Raw genomic sequence first — 22,361 nt, 5'->3', positions numbered from 1 at the left:
CAGGGGGCGGGCAGGAGGCAGCCCATCGAGGCTTCTCTCTTGCCTCTGTTTCTCTCTCCCCCTCCCTTCCTCTCTGTCTCTAAAAAAAATAAAATAAAAAAGACTGTAAGGTGGGAAAAGGAGGCAGGCTGGCCAGAGGACTTGGGATCTGAGGAACAATCCCTGGGTTTTCTTTTTGTCTCGTGTCTCTGCCTTCACGCTGAAGAAGGAGGCAGCCCACAACTCGCTGGGTGCAGACCGAAAAAGCCAACGAAAACCGGCTCCCTTAGCTAAAGGGCCAGGAAAGAGTCAGGCAGTCTCACCAAACAGACAACTTTTAGGCAATAACCGCACTGCCCTAGCCAAACACCACAGGAGACGCTATGGTCACACCCCAGAAAGTTAGGCCGGCTAAAAAGCCAATCCCCTGCACCCCGCGATTTCACTGAAATAGCATTCTCGGAAAGCTCGCTCAGTGGCGAGCGCAGCAAGGCGATGGCCTGGGGGTCCTCAGCGCCTCGCTCCGTGGGCCTCTCCACAGGGCTCGCCTTAGCGCCCTCGGACGCGGCAGCCAGCTTGGCCCAGAGCGAGCGAGCCACGGGACAGCAAGGTGGGAACCGTGTTTTTCATGGCCTGGCCTCGGGAGTCACGCTTCATCACTTACGTGGCATTCTGTCGGCCACACAGGTCAGCCGCGCCGAGTGGGAGAGGGTGTGAACACCAGCGGGTAAGAACGACTGGGGGTCAACTGTAGCACAGAAAATAGCAGAGCGCAAAACGTGACTCCTCGGCAGGAAATGCTCACACTGCAGCAACCACCGCAGCCGCTGCTGTGCGGGGCCTCAGAAACAGGGGGGCGGGCGCGGTAAACGCACGCCTTAGCTACGAAAGACATTCCATCTTTCCTTCACTGGCATCTTTTCTGGCTGTTTGGAATGTGAGGATCGATCTTTTCACTTTAATGGGAGGATTGATGTTGAATGTTTTGTAGTTTCATTTTATATGAATACAATTCATCGTATGAAGAGAACTATGAAAGTATTTTTCCACTGTTAGTGAAAGTGCTATGATTTTTAAGACTTTCCAATATGTCTTGTTACAAACTTTCAGTGTGCTTGTTAGAAAAGATGTTAGAAAATGTGACATTTTTCTAGTAGTACCATTGTAACACTGTAACAGACTGGCACAAATTTTGCTTAAAATAGATGGCTTTACTATTAAAGTTTTGTTTTATTTCATTGATTTTTTAGAAAAAGGAAGGGTGGGAGAGAGAGACATCAATCCCTGACCAGGGATCAAACCTGCAACCTGGGCACATGCCCTGACTGGGAATCAAAGCCGCCACCCTTCGGTGTATGGAACAATGCTCCATCCAACCGAGCCACACTGGCCAGGGCTACATGATTTTACTATTAGAAAAGTGATAAAGTAAAAAAATGATACCCAGCTGGCGTGGCTCAGTGGTTGAGCATGGACCTATGAACCAGGAGATCATGGCTTGACTCCCGGTCAGGGCACATGCCCAGGTTGTGGCTCGATCCCCAGTAGGGGGTGTGCAGGAGGCAGCCAGCCGGTCAATGACTCTCCCTCCCTCCCTTCCTCTCTCTCTGAAATCAATAAAAATATATATTTTTTTAATTATAAAGATGTGTTGAAGTTCAAGTGCTGAATCTGGAGATATAATAGTAATAATATTAAATACAACATTCACTGAAATAATAATTAATCTTATACTTTATTTGAACTACTTATTTTTTTTTAAATTATGTGCAAGACCTAGTAATATATTTTAAAAATATGATTTGAACAAATGTGCAAAACCCAAATAAACTAACAGATATCAGTTTCTAGTAATATTTACAAATGAAAGCTTAAAAACTTAAAAGTTTAAAAAGTCACTTGGAAACTATTTAAATAATCAAAGAAAAAAAGATTGTTGTCTGCCTGTGATGATTAACTTTATGTGCCAAGTCCCTGTTCAGGAGTAAGGGGTGCTCAGATTAAACATTATTTTGGAGTGTGCCTGTGAGTTTGTTTCCAGGTGCGATCAGCATTTGAACCAGTGGACTCAAAAAACATAGACCAACGTGGGTGGGCACCATCTAAGCCTTTGAGGGCCTGAGTAGAACAAAAAGACAGAGGAAGGAGAGATTTGCCTTTTTCTACTTCTCGCCTACATGTTTGGGCTACGACATGGGCCTTCTCCTGCCTCTGGACGGGGGTTTACACCATCTGCTCCCCTGGTTCTCAGGCCTTTGGACTTGGACTAGACCCACACCACAGGCTTTCCTGGGTCTTTAGTTTGCAGATGGCAGATCATGGGACTTCTCAGCTTCCATAATTGTGTGAGCCAATTCCTCACAATATGTCTCTTCCTATTTAAGTCCTATTGGTTCTGTTTCTTTGGAGAACCCTGACTAATCCACCGTCACATCAAAATATGTGACAAAAGAGAAAATCTCTCACAGTGCCCCCAAAAATTCTTCTAGAGCTGTGGAATATAATTTGTCAATTATGTATATAAATCAATAAATTTAAATATACCTTTAGTTTTACAGAATCTTATGGAATGTGACAGTATTGCAGAAAATTTAGAAGCTTATTGTGGTTAAAAGTCTGGTATAAATTTTGTTCATAGTAACACCAATAGAGCATATACATGACTTGAAAATTAAGATTCAGAATAATTTATCAGTAAATTGTAAGTAATACTACATCCTGGGGGGGAATGTCACAGAGTAGTGACATCTTTAAAAATGTAAAGGATATACTTGTCCAGTCCCAGCAAATATACAGATTATGGCAGAAGAGCGGGCTGCTATAAACTTAACCAAGTGATAGGCCCAATCACAGCTTCTGTGCTGATTTTAATTTTTTTTATCCTAGAGAGAGAGGAAGGGAGAGAGAGAGATATCGATGTGAGAGAAAAACATTGATTGGCTGCCTCCCGTACATGCCCAGACCAGGGTTCAAACCTGCAACCGAGGCACATGTCCTGACCAGGAGTGGAACCCACAACCTTTTGGTGTATGGGAAGATCCTCCAACTGACTGAGTCACCTGGCCAGAGCTGCGGTGCTATGATTTTAATGTGCTGTTTGATGGAACAGATTGACAAATTCTGGCATACGGTATGCAGCCATTAATCTGGCAAATGCAGTTATTTTAAATCCTTTCCAGGGGAAAAAAAAATTCAGAATTAATTCACATTTATTTATGACATCAATACACATTCATGGTCTTGACCCAGGACTATATTAATTCTCCTGTTCTCTGTTACAATGTAGTCCAAAGAGACTTTTACTGACTGGGCATTCCACAGAACATTATTCATATCAGTTATACTGATGGCATCTTGTTAATCAACCCAGGGGACTGGGAGGGCGATGGAGAGGGGCAAGTACTCTAAATGCTCTGATAAGAAACGTGTATCAGAAAGTGAAAGACGACCCTGCAATGGTTCAAGGACCTGCCCCACTAGTGAAGTTATCAAACTGAGTGAGACTGGGGGGCCTGGGTCATGCTGAGGTGTACTATCCAAGGTAAAAAACGATTTACTGCACCATGCACCTCATACCACTAGGAGGTGCAATGAATAGTAGCCTTTTTCAGATTTTGCAGACAATGTGCACATTTGGGAACCCAACCCATTGGTCAGAGAACTCCCAACACTGCCAATTTTGAATGTCATCCAGAGGAAGAAAGGGTCAGCCCCAGATTTAGGCGACAAGCAGCCCTGCCATATAGGTTGGCCCCAGCAAATCCTGTGGTGTTAGAGGTATCTCTGGCAGGTAAGGACATTGCAGTCTCGGGCAAGTCTCATAGTTGAGCTGGTCTGCACACCTCCCATGGTCTGGAACAACAGCGGAGAATATTCATCATTTGAATTATACATCCACTTTTTTTGTCGTCATCATCTCTCCATAATTCTCCAACTGAAATGGATGCTTATATAAAGGTAGAAGTCCAACGTTCATATTTTCCCATATGGGTAACTATTTTTCCAAAACCGCTGTTGAAAAGCCCTCTCCCCCCTCAGTGCCCTGCAGCCCTCCCTGTCGTACATCAAGCATGACTAGGCGTACCGGTGTGCTGAGTCTGCTTCCCAGTCCTCTGTTCTGGTCCTTTGAGCTCAGCTATTCCTGTGCCAGTACCTCACTGGTTATTTTTTTTAATTTTAGTTTTCAATAATAGTTTACACTTAATATTATTTTGTATTAGCTTCAGGTGTACAGGATAGTGGTTAGACAATCACATACTTTACAAAGTATCCCCTCTCCCCCCTATTTCCAGTACCCATCCGGCACCATACATAGTCATTATAGTATTACTGACTACATTCCCTGTGCTGTACTTTACATCCCCATGACTGTTCTGTAACAACCAGTTTGTACTTCTTAATCCCTTCGCCTTTTTCACCCAGCCCCTCAACCCCCTCCCCTCTGGCAACCATCAGTCTGTTCTCTGTGTCTGAGTCTGTTTCTATTTTGTTTTTTCATTTATTTTGCTGTTTAGATTCCACATATAAGTGAAGTCATATGACTACCTCACTAATTACTAAGTCTTTATTAAAATTCTGATATCTGGTAAGGAGATATCTCTTTATGTTATTTGTCTTTGGAAGTGTTTTGGCTAATTTTGGCCTTTTGTTCTTCCATGTACATTTCCAAATCAAATTTGTCAGATTCCTTGAAAAACCCTGTTAGAATATAGTTTCTATATTTATTTAAATATCTAAAAAGTATATATACCTCTTTCATACATTATGAAGATAAATATTGTTTCAAGATATTTTAAGATGTGTATGTGTGTAGTATTTGTGTGCTTACATACATATGTATTAAGGCATGCATTCCTGTCAAAAAGTATGAAAACCACTGTCCTCAGTCATCCAGAGGCTACTTTGGCACTGGTCCCCCCTTGGGCTTCCTCTTTCCATTTGGTGTTCAATTCCTTATGGACTAAACTAGTGTTTTTAAGCTGCATGGTCTTTTTATTATTTTTTTAATTTTTAAATTTTCAATAAAAAATATAATATTATACAGTATTATGTTCGTTTCAAGTGTACAACATAGTAATTAGACATATAACTTACAAAGTGATCACCTCAGTAAGTCTGATACCCATCCTATAACCTACAGAGTTATTACAATATTATTGACTATATTCCCTGTGCTGTACTTTACATCCCTGATAAATCCCCTGCTTTTATTTCTGGGTTTTATACAGATCTCTAGGGAAGAACTGCTAACAGTGGTGATGGAGTCTGAAAAGGGCTGGGAGAAAAAAGTCCAGTGTGTTCCCTGCCTCCCTCAGATTTGATCATTCAGTACCATCTCTTACCTGTTTTGTGTTGTCAGCTGGAAATTATTGGGGGTTTTTTAGATGGCTTTCTTATCCCTTGGCAATTTTTAAAATGAGACAGGAAATCATAGGGAATAAAGAAATGTTAGAAATGCCTTTACTCTTAGGAAAACAGTTTGAAGACATGAGTCTGGACTCTGGGCCACCAGTGTCTTGGAATTCTAATAGAGAAACCTCAAAGCGCCCTCTGCTGGCAGCCAGTATTAACCACCGCTAGTCAATACAAAATAATGCAGGCTTCATTGATACACATTATTCATCTGGTGATCACACATAGAGAATTATATTTATATTTACTGTTATATTTTCCAACTGAAAAAAATTGAATTCAAGTATCATAAGTTAAAATAGCTCTAAATTATACAGAATCTACAGTTACGAGACTTTTTTAAAAAAAGTTTCCAACTATTCCGAACAAATCTAAACACTATTTGACAGTGAAATGGATTAATCATTTACAATTATTGAGAATATTTTTTTTATTAAAAATCACTTTTTTGCATATGTTCTATTATGAACAGGTATCAATATTTCTGGAGTAAATATGTTATATGTCTATGCTTCTGATTTTACATTATTCCCTGGTCAAAAACAAACCAACCCATAACTATGTAAAATTTCTAATTGCCTAAGAAAGATGACCATAGAAAATAATAAAAAATAAATTCTATGGAATTATGAAAATTAAATTTGCATTTAATTTTTTATTACTATAATACAACCTTAAAAATAGAGTTAAATAAAATTAAGTGGAGTGCTAAAATAACATCTTGAAAATTTATATCATTCATATTAATTATTTCTAAACTGATAATGATTCACCATGGTCATAGGAAGATATTTAAAATATCAGCATCATTTATTTTGCTCAACAAAATTAACTTGGTGTACTTACACACTAATGTATACAGTACCTGTTTATCTTAACTGTTATCTAGAAAATTTATAGAAATTCTATACTTCCTAATTTTCAAAGCTTTAATAATCTTGTGCCTATATACTGAGGTCACTATACCTCACTATAATTTTTGGTGTAACTCAATGTGCCAGTAACAATGTTTATCTCCTAATAGAAGGGACTATGAAATAACCTATTTTAGATCTTTATATAAAAGATCAATAGACTAATTCACTTTCTAGTATGAATTAGTATTTATTGATTTACTATTTGTAGCTTTTCTTTATTATAATTATCATTTAGGATATTCCTATTAGTAATAATCTAGAAATACTATTGATTATAAGTAGATCATTGAATAAAAACACAACTATACAAGAATGTTTTTAAAATGTTGAGGATAAAATTTTTTAAAATGTTGAGGATAACATTGGGGAAGTGTGGGGCAAAAGCCTACAACAGGGTTATTAATAGACAAATATAAACTATCTATTTAATGCTTCAGAGCACTGTGACCTGTATTAAAAGCTTCTTTTTGTTTAATTACATACTTTGTTTCTATAGTGACCCTAAAGCGTAAAATCTGTTGCAATGTTCCTAAGCCTTTTACATGGTGACTTCTTTTCCGTCAGTAAACAGTAATAACAATATAATCCTTGTTTAGGATTTTATCTTCTTCCTAAGCATCCCTTAATTAGTGGACAATAAAATTAAATGTAACTGCAGTCTCACTATACCATTTTGAATAATTAGAAGAAAAAAAATACAAATTCTACACTAAGCACCCAAATCTTGTAGGAATTTACTGCCACCTTCAGGTTTTAATCAAAATGCATTGGTACTATAGCTTTTACATTTCCAGCAGACAGCCCCTGGCTGATGTATTAGAAATAGTCACATTCTTTTCTGGTTTGGGAAGCAAAGTGCTATCTAAGATTGCAGTACAGTCTTTTCTACATCTTCAGTTTATTTGTGTGTATGGTGTAAGCTGCTGGTCTAGTTTCATTTTTTTGTACGTACCTGTGCAATTTTCCCAACACCATTTATTGTCTTTACTCCATCAGATGCTTTTGCCTCCATTGTCAAAAGTTAATTGAGCATAGTGGTTTGGGTCGATTTCTCAGTTCTCTGTTCTGATCCACTGGTCTATATGCCTGTTCTTGTGCCAGTGCCAGGCTGTTTGGATTACAGTGGCTTTGTAGTATAACTTGATGTCTGGTATTGTGATCCCTCCAACTTTGTCCTTCTTTCTCAGGACTGCCATGGCTATTTGGGGTCTTTTTTGATTCCATATAAATTTTTGGAGTGTTTGTTTTAGATCTGTGAAATATGCTGTTGGTATTTTAATAGGGATTGCATTGAATTTATAGATTGCTTTGGGTAGTATGCACATTGTAATGATGTCAATTCTACCAATCCATGAACACAGTATATTCTTCCAGTTGTTTATATTTTCCTCTATCTCTCTTTTCAACATCCTGTAGTTTTCTGAGTACAGGTCTTTTACTTCTTTGGTTAAGTTTATTCCTAAGTATCTTAATTTTTTGTTGCTGTGATGGTAAATGGTATTTTTTTTTAGTTTCTCTTTCTGAGAGATCATTGTTGGTGTATAAAAATACCATCAATTGCCCATCCAGGTGTGGCTCAGCAGCCGAGCATCAACCTAGGATCCAGGAGATCAAGATTTGATTCCCAGTCAGGGCACATGCATGGTTGTGGGCTCGATCCCTAGTCGGGGGCATGCAGGAGGCAGCCGGTCAGTGACAACTCTCTCATTATTGATGTTTCTCTCCCTCTCTCTCCCCTCCTTCTCTCTCTCTCCCTCTCTCTCCCTCTCCTTTCCTCTCTCTGAAATCAATAAAAATATATTTTTAAAAAAATGCCATTGATTTAAATGTAAGTCATAAAACCACAAAAATCCTAGAAGAAACCATAGACAGCCAAATCTCAGAATTCTCTCATAGCAATATGTTTGCCAATACATCTCCTAGGGCAAGAGAAACAAATGAGAAAATAAATAAATGGGACTACATCAAAATACAAAGCTTCTGCACAGCAAAAGAAACATCAGCAAAATTAAAAGGGATCCCACCGTATAGAAGAACATATGTGCCAATGATACATCTGATAAGGTGTTAATATCCAAAATATATAAGGAACTCGTACAACTTAGCAAAAGAAAGACAAACAATCCCATTAAAAAATGGGTAAAGGACCTGAATAGACACTTCTCCAAAAAGGACATACAGATGGGCAATAGACAAATGAAAAAATGCTCAAAGTCACTAATCATCAGAGAGATGCAAATTAAAACTACAATGAGGTATCACTTCACACCTGTCAGAATGGCTCCATCAACAAATCAACAAACGGCACGTGCTGGCGAGGGTGTGGAGAAGGGGGAGCCCTAGTACAGTGCTGGTGGGAATGCAGACTGGGGCAGCCACTGTGGAAAACAGTATGGAGGTTCCTCAAAAACTTAAAAATGGAACTGCCATTTGACCCAGTGATCCCATTTCTAGGGATATATCCTAAGAAACCCAACACACCAATCAAAAAGAACTTATGCACCCCTATGTTCATAGCAGCACAATTTATAATAACTAAGATCTGGAAACAGCCCAAGTGCCCATCAGTAGATGAGTGGATAAAAAAGCTGTGGGACACTTACACCATGGATAATACGCAGGATCTCTTACCCTTTGAGACAGCATGGATGGACCTAGAGAGTATTATGCTAAGTGAAATGAGCCAGTCAGAGAAAGACAAGTACCTCATGATCTCACTCATATGTGGAAGCTAATGAAGAAAATAAACTGATGAACAAAACAGTTCCAGAGACATAGAAGCATGGAACAGACTGAGGGATCTCAGAGGGAAGGCAGAGGTGGGGAAGTGGGTGGGGAGAGATTAATCAAAAAACTTATATGCATATATGCATAACTCGTGGACACAGACAATAGTGTGGAGAAGGCCGGAGCGGGGGAGATGCCAGGGGGAGGGGATCAACTGGGGGGAGGGGACATCTGTAATACTCACAACAATAAAGATAATTTTTAAAAAAGAGATTGGAGCCCAGCTGGGTGTGGCTCAGCGGTTGAGCGTCGACCTAGGATCCAGGCGATCGGGGTTCGATTCTGGGTCAGGGCACATGCCCAGGTTGCGGGCTGCAGCCGATCAATGACTCTGTCATCACTGATGTTTCTGTCTCTCTCTCCCCCTTTCCCTTCCTCTCTCTGAAGTCAATAAAGATATATTAAAAAATAAAGTAAAATAAAATAAATAAAAAATGATTGGAGTACAAATGTCTTTCCTGAAATGCTTTCACTTTGTCTTTCTTTTATGGTTCTTCTATAACATGTATTTGAAAATCAAAGCCTACTGTGTGTACTATCCATCATTATAACTATAATTATATACTGGGAGCTCCTAGAAAACTGTCCAGGATATACTTAAGTATCTTTAGTCTAAATCTAATGGAAAACTCTTCAAGCAAAACTGTTTTTAATGTTCCACGTATCAATGTCCTTCACCCAAAGACCACCAAGAACTCACCTGTAGCTGAGCAAGTTGGGTTCCTGCTCATTGCAGTGAGAGGGGACACGCAGCAGGGGAAACTGGGGAAATCTGAGAAAGAAGGTGCTAGAAAGGACTGGATTTGGGCTTGTAGTGGGAGGTTTTTTGTTGTGTTCAGGGAAGTAGGATTTTGCTCTGGATAGATTACCGTCAGGAAGTGGGGGCAATTCTATGATTAGGTATCTTCATAAATCGTAAGGCAGGAGGAATGAAGCGAGGCCAAAGCTGTAACTGATAAAGCAACAGCAGTCCTTCATATTAGCCAGAAAAGGGGGAGGCTTGGTATGTTTGTGCTGTGTAGACTGACCTTGTCTTATCTATACTTAGATGAGATCATAGGGGAGGGGTCTTGTTTTTCTTCTCACTCCATCACAGTCACAGAGGGCCTCGTTTGATGCTGGTGTTTTATGAGATTGTTAATGTTCAACAGGAGAACACGAAGGACAAGCAGTGAGTGAGGCCGTTCCCGGTCGCCAGTGACTGCTTTTCTCTTTCTCATATGTACAGCTACAGTTCTACCAGTACCTTTATTTTTTGTTCCTTGAATGTGTGATGAAATTATAAAAGTTTATTATGATTTTTAAGACGGACATCGACAGAGCATGAAGTCCTATGTTCCTGATAAGTATTGCAAGAGTCAGAAACCCAGATTTAAAAAATTAGAAAAGGGGGACTTGAAACCTGTATGATGTTGTGAGCCAAGATCACCCCAAGAAATTCAATTCAAAAATTAGAATGGGGTCCCTGGCCAGTTTGGTTCAGTGGTTAGAGCGTCGGCCTGAGGACTGAAGGGTCCCGGGTTTGATTCCAGCCAAGGGCACATACCTTAGTTGCAGGTTTGATCCCTGGCCCCGGTCAGGGTGTGTGCAGGAGTCAACCAGTTGATGTCTCTCTCTCACATCAGTGTTTCTCTCTCTTTCTCTTTCCCTCCCCTCTCTCCTGATCCCCCCCCCCCCCCATCTCTCCCTTCCACTCTCTCTGAAAAGCAATGGAAAAAATATCCTCAGGTGAAGATTTTTTAAAAAAATTACAATGGGAGGGATTTATTAGAAGACCCATGTCACATGAGGAAGACTGGGGTGCAGGTGGACTATGAACCAGCTGGAAGCAGGAATTCAAATGCAAGAAACTACCCATCCATCTCTCATCTCTTCAGCTGTCATCTTTCTCCACAGGGCAGGAAACTTAATTGCCTGTAATTCCCGAACTTTGCTGTCTTTCCAGTTTCAACACGAGAGGACACTGACTGTCCTTCCACAGTTATAGTTTGAAAGACCCCAGGGAAGGGTTCTAACGGGACAGCCTGAGTCACACGCCCACCCAGTCTAAACAACTGTGACCAAACGAGCAGAGCATGAGAGAAGCGGGCGCTCCCACTGGAACCACGTGGTTGGGAAAAGTGCTTCAGGGGGGAAATGGAACTAGAGGGCCCAGTAGGCAAAGTAACTGAAGTCCAGCAGGGAGTCAAAAGAAAATCAGTCCTGGGTTTTAGAAATGTAACATTTGCTCTAGAAGGAAAGATAAGAAGCAGACTCGTGAGGCCATTACAATCGTCCTGGTAAAATATACTAGAGGCTTGAACTAGGGCAGCATCCCTGGGACTGGGGAAAAAAAGGGATGATTTCAGGAAATGTTTCAGAGTTAAAATCTCTAGGACTTGGTAATTCAATAGATGTGAGGAGTCAAAATATATAAATAGCCCTTACATAGGATTTATCATAAAATAGGCGCTGTTCTAAGCACATGACATGTATTATTAACTCATTAAATTCTCACCACAACCCTCTGGAGTATTATTCTTTCCATTTTCAGATGGGGATAGTGATGCACACAAAGGTTAAGAAATTGCCCAAGGTCATGCAGCTGGTAAGTGGCAGAGTTCATACCCAGTTAGTCTTGCTCCAAAGTCCATGCGGTCCAGGAGTTTAACCACCTGCCACAGCCTCTCCACAGCCTGAGTCTGGGCGGGTGGTAGGCGGCATGAATGAAGGGTGGGGTCGGGAGAGAGATGCAAAGAGGGGAGAATATTTGGTTTTGTATGTGTTAATTCAAAAAGTGTGAGGAACAGATGGGAATGCCCAGCAGACAACCTGACATATGGAACTGGGGTAAGGGTAGAGATTTAGCTTTCCAAGTGTCAGGCCACAGGTGGTAGCTGAAATCAATGAAGTGAGTGAAAACTTCTCAAAAGACTTTAAGGACCTAGCATGCAGTCTGAAGCAAAACAAACAAAGAGAAGGTAAAAGAATGACCCTGAAAATTAATGATCAGAATCAGTGTTTCTGATGATAAGGAAACATAGGCATCCTCATATACTGCTAGTGGGAGTATAAATTGGTACAATTTATTTGCAGGGAAATTTGGCAATATCTACTAAAACATGAAATCCCCCTACCATTTGACCAAGCAATTCTACCTGAAATTTATGCTACAAATATGCTCTTTCCAATGGTCAAGGTTGTATATAGAAGAGTGTTCACTTCAGCCTTGTTTGATGGAGGGAAGAAAGGAGAGAGGAAAGGAGACTAATGTCTATCAGTGTTGTGCTTCTTTCCACATCAGGGAATTCCATGTGGCTATTCCATAAAAGTGAATACCATGCAGTCATGAAAAAGAAGGAGGGTGCCCTGGCCAGTGTGGCTCAGTTGGTTGAGTGTTGTCCCCGGTTCAGATTCCTGGTCTGGGCACTTGCCCAGGTTGCAAGTTCAACCCCCGGGGGGGCGGGGTAGAGGGAAGAGGCAACCAGTCAACGTTTCTCTCTCTCTTGCTCCCTTCCTCTCTAAAATTAATACAAACATATTTTTTTAAAAAAGCGTTAGATCTCTGGGGACGATGTTTTTTTTTAAAAAAGGAGAAAGTACAGAATGCATATTATATTCCTTTAGTGTAAATAATAGATCCTGCTATGCCCTATTCTATTTACCTGGCAGAAAAACAACCAATGTAGGGCACAGGACCTTACACAATCTTGTAAAGCTCAAGGAGGCAGAAAAAGAGAAAGTCTGGAAAACCAAGAGAGGACACAGGAGGCATCTTGCAGGCAACGGCCAGAGCAGCAGCCTCACCCTCTTGGGTCTCCTCCTGCCTTGGAGCCTTGCACAGAGTGGGCTTGGGCCCTACCGGCCCTGGGGACTCCCCGAGCAGCCCAGGAGAAACGAGAGGAGAGCTCTAAAGAGAGGGAGGGTGGTGAGTGGACACAGCCCTTGGGCTGCACTTTCTATAAGCCTGAGACCCGCAAGAGAACCCTGGGGCATGAGGGAGGGTGTAACTCAAGCGCATGTAGGAAAGGCCCAAATCAAGTTGGCCCTTGTGTGGTAGATAATGTTATTATATGTATATATTATGTAAGTACATTCATAAAATTTAAGTTAACACCATGGACTGTAAGCTTCAAATAAAAAGCTGCTGTAGTCAATAATTTATAGTGTCTGAAGTCTTTTTTTAAAAAATAAATTTTCCTTAAGAGCAATTAACCATTTATGTACTTAAATATACTGAAATCATAAATTTATCATCAAACAAGTGAAAGTACTATCTTTGCCATTAACAATGCCATTTTCAAATTTTCACTAATAAATGAAATATGATATTTCTTTCAACATCCCTCTGATAATAGATGTAGTTTAGCTTCTGCTGAAAGACCTGGTTTTCTAAGCAGTTTAACAGAAACTAATCTTTACCACCAGAGATGAAATGCTACCATGTAGCACTTCTCTCTTCAAGAGAATGCAACAGTCTCCTGACAAGGTCGCCCACCTCAAACCTACATTAGATACAGAAAAACTGAAACTTTAAAGACTGATACTGCATAACTTCTTCCCTTGACCTTCCTTTAATAACAAAATGTGTCTTTGAAAGAGAATACATTTAGCTTCAAGTATAGGAGCAAAGAAATTTTAAACTTACAGTTGCTTTTTAAATAGATAGATATAACACATTTTTTTCAGAAAGATTAGCAACTTGAGATAATCAACTCAGCTTTAGAACACTCTACGTCCTGCCACAGCATCTTGCCTGTCATACCCTGAGAAAAACATCATGACCAGAAAGTCCTAATATCTGAAATTTATAGAGTAAACAAACATATCCAAATTCTTACATTTATGTTGTTTTAAACATGAACAATATTAAATGACTTTTCATTTATATACTAAACATAGTTCCTGGCACATGGCAAACACTCAAACTGTATTATTATCAGTGGCTGCCCATGCGTCAGGGGCCACACTGGCCCAATACACTGGCGAGAATAGCAAAGCAAATGGTTTAGAAAAAAGAGCGGGCTGTGGGCAAGGCCTGCACAGCACATTAACAAAGGAGAGATCACAATCAACAGGCCACCAGGAAAAAACAAAGTGAACATCAAGATTATAGCTGTGGCCCAGCCAGGCATGGCTCAGCGGTTGAGCATCAACCTAGGGTCCAGATTACGGTTCAATTCCAGTCGGGGCACATGCCCAGGTTTCGGGCTGGGTCCCCAGTAGGGGGCGTGCAGGAGGCAGCCAATCAATGACTCTCATTATTGATGTTTCTATCTCTCTCCCCGTCCTTTCCTCTCTCTGAAATCAATAACGATTAAAAAAAAAAAAGACTATAGCCATGTGTCCTTCGCAACACCAGGAAGGGGACCTCACCAGAGGACAAGTGACTACCTGGTTTCTCTAAAATAATCTCCTGATGACAAGTTTGCTTTCACATAGATTTCCCTAGAAAGAATGTGCCAGCTAGTCAAGTTGAGGAGTGTGTTCTCCTTCTCAATTACACTTCCCTATGTAAATTACTATTTAATTAACACTAGGATGTCATTTCAGTCCTGTAAGTTGGTCAGTCTAGTTTCCCCAGAGGTGTGACCTTGGGGCATGTACTAGTCTGCTCAGGCTGCCATAACAGAATACCACACACTGGGTGGCTTAAGCAACAGAAATTTATTTTCTCAGTTTTGGAGGTTAGAAGTCTAGAATCAAGGTGTCTACAGCTTTGTTTCTTCTGAGGCCTTTCTCCTTGGCTTGAGGATAGCTTCCTTCCCACTGTATCCTCACATGGTCTTTCCTCTGGTGTCCAAATTTCCTCTTCTTTATGACATTAGACAGTTTGGATTAGGCTCCAACCTAACAGCCTCATTTTAACTTAATCATCTTTTTAAAGGTAGTCTCCAGATACAGTCACATTATAAGGTACCGAGGGTGATGGCTTCAACATAGAAATTTGGAGACACAATTTTGCCCCTAACAGGACATACAGATAAAGTTCAAGTTTCTGGGCCTTTGAAGTAAAGGGCAAGACTCTGGGCCACAGTGAACAACAGGGAGGACTGCCTTAGTTAATCTCACCTGACACAGGAGCCACAAGCCTTGTAAGTTCACCCATAAAGACAATAAAAGAAACGTGCATTTTCTCTAACCCTATTCTGAGCTTTTGTGTTCTTTAAAAATACTTTAGATTTATTTTTAGCAATTAAAATAGTTTACATTCCAATTTGGCAAGAGACTACATAAATCCTAACTACTATATTCGTTTAACCTACATCCATTTTCCTTACCTTATAACTTTATCCGAGTTCAATTTTAGTGTATAGGACTTACTGGGTCCAAAAACAAAATCTTAGAAATAAAAGCCAACATCCCTGTTCTTTTTAAATAATTATCAATGAGCCTGGCCAGGCGTGGCTCAGCGGTTGAGCATCGACCTAGGATCCAGGAGATCGCGGTTGGATTCCCAGTCAGGGCACGTGCCTGGGTTGCCGGCCCGATCCCCAGTCAAAAGCGTGCAGGAGGCAGCCGATCAATGACGACTCTCTCATCATTGATGTCTCTCTCTCTCTCCCTCTCCCTTTCCTCTCTGTGAAATCAATATTAAGATATATATACATATTTTTAATTAAAAATAATAAAAACTTCCTTTGTAGGTTTGCAAAGGTTGTAGAAAGTTTGTGAAAGTTGTAGGTTTGTGAAGAGAAATCTTGAGGGAAAGTTATATGGGTAAGCTGAATAGTGAATTTAATTAAGTCAATGAATTTAAATATCAAAAGTAAGTTAATACAGAGCTGGAAATTGGCTCTTTTTCACTCTGTTAGAAGGACAAGGATTTTCTTGTGTTTCTTTAACCAAGTCATTGTAAGCTTTCGTCATTCAGAAATAGTCATTGTCTTACTCTGATGCATTTGCAAATATATTACGGTTTTAGAAAAATCTGTGGAAAGAACTCTCATTCTAAATTACAGATTTCTAAAAACAAATGTTCAAATCATACCTTTAAACTGGACGAAGATATATAGAACTCTAAGGAAGAACTGAATTGATGTTTCACCCAGTGCTCCTGGCACGGGAGGCCTCAGAATCCATCATCAGCTGTACTGACCTGGATGCAACAATTACATACCAAGAGGATTCCTGCCCATCCCTGCTTTGGAAGAATCATCTTAGAGCCTGTCTGCTCCAGTCTTGGATCCCATTCCCTTGTCTCCCTTAGATCAGGCCAGGAGAGACTTTCATAGGTGGGGACCATGGCCCTTGTCAGCAGGAAGCAGTTACTGAAGACTGACCATCCTTCCTTATCACCCCATAAAGATCTCAAGGATGGAAGTGTCTGAGTAGGGAGTGAGACCGCCTAACAAGCCAGGACAAGTGGAATAGGGAAACTGGGACAGTGAACAGCCAAGCATTACACAGTCACCCAGCAAATCTCAAAATCCTATCTTCCCTAACCAAGGACACTTAAAAGTAAATGGTTTACACTTCTCCTCCCCAACCAGAGGGTGAATAGCTTAAATCACCCTGATTAGGGAGATAGCAGAAATCCAATGAGTGCCATTTGTGCCAAACACACCCAAGAATGGATGAAGTCGGGAATAAATCTCATTTTGGCGTGTCAGCATAAAGCTGCTGAAATTCTATTGAGATCCTCCTCTAAGACCTCCCCTAAAATTACCACCTTTGGAAAACAGATAAGAACCCTCAAGACAAAGGCCCATCTCAGGCTCTCTCTGGAGTGCGTCCACTCCCTTCTCTCTCAAGCATTCACCTTTACTTTTCTCTCCTAAACTCTAAGGGTTCCCATGACACTTGCAGCCAGGGGAGCAATGGCCAATGGCAGCTCATCTCGGGCAAACCCCCTGAACCTGTCCCCAAGCCCCCTTTTCTCTGACTTCCCAGTGAGCTAACAGCAGTCCGCTGTGGCTCACTTCTTTCCTCTAATGTTTCTAGGGAGCCAAAGCAGAGCACCACCTAGGCCTCTCCTGTTGCTTCTTCTACCCTAAGCCCACCCTTTGTTTCACTGTCCACAGCTCTAATAAACATACTCTCAAATTTAAATAAATATAAAAACTTTCTTTTTAGAACTTCAGAACTTACATAGTATACTTTTATTAAAGTATAATATATATGCATGTTTTAAAATTAAGTATAAATTAGCTGTCTTATATATTTAAATATACCCCAACAGAGCTTGAATTGTGCTTTAGTGAAGCAAAAACATTGGTTCAACACTCGTATCTATTCATGTAAATTGGCTCAAATCATTCTTAGAAGGAGACAGTTTAGGAATAATAAAAGAACTCATAAACAAGTAATTCAAGACACTACAAATGACACTCAAACACATCTTTTTATTATATACTGAATTTAAAAATACAAATCTTATTAAAAATGCTTATGAAACATTGTATACATAAGTACTGTCAAATACTATCAGATTATGACATTATGTACATTTGCTAAGGTTAATTAGAAACATAATGAATTTCAGAAGTCAAATATTTTAACATTTGGCAACTGTGAAGTAGTGATCGGCACAGGAAGCTGTTTGCAGAGGTAAAATAGTAAGAAAACAAACGGAGTAACGCAGATATTCCTGCCCTAAGTGTTAGTAAGATCTCTTCAGCGTCCTCTTAAGTCTCACTATAACAGAAATTAAAGTGCACAAGACCACCAGGAATACTTGATTTGGTTGTACCCTAATATACACTACAGCCAACTGTGCTGCCATATTGAGGGTTTTGATTCTTTGTACTGTTCCTGAGGTTTTAGAGGTTAAAACCTCTAGTGTGGCTAAGGGAAGAGAGGCCAATACTTTCTAAATTGCACCAAGTGCCCTTAAAGTGTAGAATTTAGTAGAAGTGTAGATACAATTTCTAATTTGAGAATAAATTCAAGGAAATTACCACTGTCTATTTTGCCCTAGGAATTAACTTAGGATAAGAACCTACTTTTACCTCTGGAAAATGCTTACTAAAGATCTGTTTCAAAGCTCAGGATGCACAGCAAGCCCCGTGGCGCCGTCAGTTACTGCCCGTCGCTTATGCTGCAGCATCAACACCCGCCCTCCAAAGGCTCACGGGAAATACACACACGCCAGTTACTACTCGACACTAATTTTACTAATTAACATTAAGTATCATTTGTAAAAATAGGTCACCACCATACAATTGAAGAAGAGAAGAAAGAAAGCTGCTAGTCTACAAAAGTGCTCCTTTTTACTGTCAAACCCAATAGCTTAATTTTGGGTAAAACAAGATTGTAAAGTAAGGCCATCAGTTCTAAACAAGCTGATAATGCCATATATACATACTCACATATATATGATTAAACTTCAATTCTGATTAAACACTAGTATACCAGTACAAACCATTTATAGGAAATGTTTTATGAGGCTTATTTACAAACACATAAGGAGTGACAAAGATATGGAAAATTTAAAAAAACTGGAGATAAAATTAGCCACTTAGCAACATAGTTCACTAAACACAGATTTGCATAAAAACCAAGAAAAAAGTTTAGTAAGAAACCCCTACCATATACACCTATTGGTCATTGGACCTAAGGGGCAAATAAATGTAATGATCACAATTAAACTTTTTTACTGTCTCTTTTAATAACACATCAATATGAGGTCTACTTAGAATACTACCTACAAACACACAGTCTCTCATGATTCAGCGAGAATATTGAAGTCATTGAATACATTTTTTACTCCCATGGCACATCACATTTGGTAACACTAATAAGGTAGATTTATATAACACTTAAATCATGATTACGAATGTTTAATTGAATATTTTCCCTTCTGTAGCTGTGAAATGTAAAGCTTAGATTTGCTTCCATCAGGCCTCTTAAACCAAACTTCATCATGGTTAATTGTTGTAATTACGGCACTAAAAAGAATTGAAAAAAAAGGAATGAATGAATGAATTATAATATTCCTCTACTCATTTCGGAGTACTAGCTATAAAACCAAAATAGCTGGACTGTAAGAGTAGATTCAGGTACACAAGTGCCTTTTACCAGAATGCTGACAATCAGCTGGGCATGCTGTCAAAAATATCACATTCAGCAACACCTAATAGATAATTTTCTTTCTTTTTAAAATAGAGTTAGTAAAATTTACTATTAGAACTATTAAATACATTGTTCCTACTCCATCCCCACTCTACCTACCCCCCCCCAAAAAAAAACCCCAGAATAGTGGAGCTAAAACCACTACTTATATGGTATTACACTTCCTCTTACCAGTCTTGGCTTTAAAAAATCTTCAAATACCAATCTCTAACTCCCAATGTCAACCCTCCATGGTATACTTGTACAGATTTTTGGACACTATTAATCTCTATATAGAAATCTTTTTAAAAATAGATTTTTGTTTAATCATCTCCTATGCTATTTCATCTCTTTTTAAGCCACATTTTATACTAAGTAATAGTAAAATGTTTCAAAAGCAGTAAGATAAAGCCAAGAATCCAGGGGTATCGACCTATAACCTAATAATCAGCTCAATGAGCTTCTTAGAAAAGTTACTATACACAATGCTGCTGGTAGCCTAAAAATTTAAAGATGAAATTACAATTTGATTAAAACCACTGCATTTGGAAAATGAATATTCTATACTAAACTCAAACACTTTACTTACCACTGAAACCTAGAAAGATATTTTCTTAATGTAGATGGTTATTACTCTGAGAATTAAATCTTTAGCAACTAAAGGAATTAAAGCAGTAATTAGCATTAATATTTTTCAAAGGCCATACCCAGATAAAACTTAGAAGGCTATATAAATAATAATATAAGCTTTACTTAAGCCTAGACAGATTAAGTCTTTTAAAAGGCTATTTTCAGCTTTCAAGTTATACTTTAATTACTTACACTTTAAGTTTTCATGAGTTTTCCATTCCTTTCCTACCCTAATAAGTCCAAGTTCTTCTTATCCAAAATACTGTCACATATCAAAATAAGTGAATGACACATGATAAGTCCACACTGTCAAATTCACAATACTCTGATGTAAAGGTCATAATATTAGGATCAAAACAAGTCATCTACTATAAGAATTAACAAGTAGGATCTCTTACCCAGCTAAATAATTCCAAGACTTCCACTTGTACTAATGCTTGTGTTCATGAACTAACTATGTAACTCTGGTATATAAATACCAACACAGGTGTACACACATGCTAATCAAATCTTATGTCAAGAGAAAAAAAAGGATCCACAGGCAACTAATGATACATCATGAATATACTATGGAGGCAGCAAATATTTATTGACAACAATGTTGTAACACTGAAATGATAAAGGCTTTTTACCTTGTAGGACATTCATCTTTTTTGTCAATACATATTGTTTGTCCACGTATATACCATTCACCATCATAATATAATCTTCCCTCTTCAGATCTAGCACTGTGCAGATGTTTTTCCAGTTTCACAGGTGCTAAAGGGATCAGTTCAAAAACTGTTATATTAATTAAGACATCGTCAGAACGAAAGTACAGAACATTATGAATTAACACCAATCCATGCATGTATGTGAAAAAAACACTAAAACTGTTTCTCACGTAATAAACCAAAATCTAATAGAAATAAGAAAATTTAATTTCTTACACTTTTTATATAACTCACTTTTTTAATATAAGTACTAAACAAAGCTAAATAATGTACACTAAATCATCAATTACCTAGACAAGTGCCCGAAGGGGAAGCAGGACATTATCAATTATTAAGGCCAATTTTAAGTAGGAGTGAAAATATCAGTGCCGTGCTTCCATTAAAAATTATATTTTTCATATTTTCTCCCCGGCAGCTGTCTGACACTTCCAAAGAAAGAATTTAATAGATACTCCAAGAGTTCCCCAGGCTTTTGATCCTAAAAATGAAATGTCCTAAGTAGAACTTCCCTTTTTATGTCCTAGAAATGGTTTGGCATTAATCAGATAAACTCATGCAGAGAAAAGAATGTTCTTTATGAAAAAGCACTGTCAAAAGCATAGCATGAAGTAGGCGCCTCTTCATCATTCAAATGTCACCACCTCAGGAAAGTCTTCTCCAATCACCCTAACTACTCCTCAGTTAATCTTCATCACAACATTATATCTCCTTCATAGCAATTATTACAATTTGTCATTATCTTGTTAATTATTCATTTTCATATATATTATTCTGCCTCCCCCAACAAATTCCCGGGGGTCCTTCTCTTGCATCATTGTATCCCCAGAGAGTCAAATAGTGGCTGGTATGCAGAAGGTGTTCAATACGTATTCATCCATTCATTCGTTCGCTTGTTCATTCATTCATTTGTTCGTTCAACAAATGTTTTCTGAGTACTGTGACTAAAAGAAATATGATTCTGACCTTTGTGGAGCTTACAATCCTGTCAGGAGACAGATAAATATGTAAACAATAAATAAAAAATTACAAATTGTGGTAAGTGCCATGAAGAAAACAAATAGGACACAATGCTACAGATAACAGGAGTGGGGAGGAGACCCAAGCAATAGTAAAGATTCTGAAAAGAATTCAGGACTCAAAATGTTAACAACCTAAAGATTTAGGTAGTTACCCTGCCAGTTAATTGCTACAATTTCATGACCTGATAATAAAGTTTACAGATTAATCCTCGGGTTAAACATAAAATAGAATTTGATCTCTTAAAGATTCTTTTATCTGTTGCAGTGTGACTCTTCTTAGTATTTAAAACAAGTATTTTTAAAATCTAGATACATTGTTCTTAGAAGAATTAAGAGATTTCTTATACAGTGAAAGAAGACATAAAGAGAGAGTTATCCTAGACAATAATGTCTATTACTACTTTGGCAGTGATTTTTATTTTCAGTGTTTATTAGTATGACTTTAAATGTGAATGTGGTAAACAGTGTACAATAGCATAATTGCATTTTTTTCCTTAACAACTTATTTTGCCCCTGAAGTTAAAACACACTGCTTTTTCGGGTTATTGGTATGGTATGCTGACTGCTTAATTTTTTTATAATATATCTATCACTAATTCATGTCCAGACTCTCCATAAGACATATGTGAACCATTTTGTTATACACTCAAACATGTGAGGTGATCTATATTTGTTTTTGTTTTGATTTCTTGAAAACATTCCTCCTGGAGGAATCTACAAAAAGCCAGCATCTTGTTACAATCAGGGCTTGTTGCAAGGGGACACTATGGGATCCCCTTTTATGACCACAAGAATGTCCTTCAACTCATGCATGCTTCCAGGATGTCATATATTCCTCTGTTTTCTCCTTTGCTCGGCAAAACATCCTGATT

General features: G+C 38.8%; 1 protein-coding gene across 2 annotated transcripts in view; it reads right to left on the bottom strand.

Annotated features, from left to right (window-relative positions):
- Nucleotides 1-17,399: 17,399 nt before the first annotated feature.
- The window catches only part of BRMS1L (BRMS1 like transcriptional repressor), a 36,296-nt gene continuing 31,334 nt past the window's right edge, over nt 17,400-22,361 (bottom strand). Inside the window, exons 9-10 of one of the 2 annotated variants that reach the window (XM_016198434.2) lie at nt 20,390-20,537; nt 17,400-18,964 (exon numbers count right to left, since the gene is read on the bottom strand). In XM_016198434.2, coding sequence (XP_016053920.1) covers nt 18,847-18,964; nt 20,390-20,537 — 266 coding nt within the window. In that variant the 3' untranslated portion in view covers nt 17,400-18,846. The remainder of the gene's footprint in view (nt 18,965-20,389; nt 20,538-22,361) is intronic. The other variant, XM_016198435.2, reaches the window with a different exon arrangement.

Source organism: Miniopterus natalensis, chromosome 1 (genome assembly GCF_054644295.1).
Source record: "Miniopterus natalensis isolate mMinNat1 chromosome 1, mMinNat1.hap1, whole genome shotgun sequence".
NCBI classification, from domain to species: domain Eukaryota; kingdom Metazoa; phylum Chordata; class Mammalia; order Chiroptera; family Miniopteridae; genus Miniopterus; species Miniopterus natalensis.
Note: the sequence above shows the minus strand (reverse complement) of the source record. Positions and strands in the feature narration are given on the sequence as shown.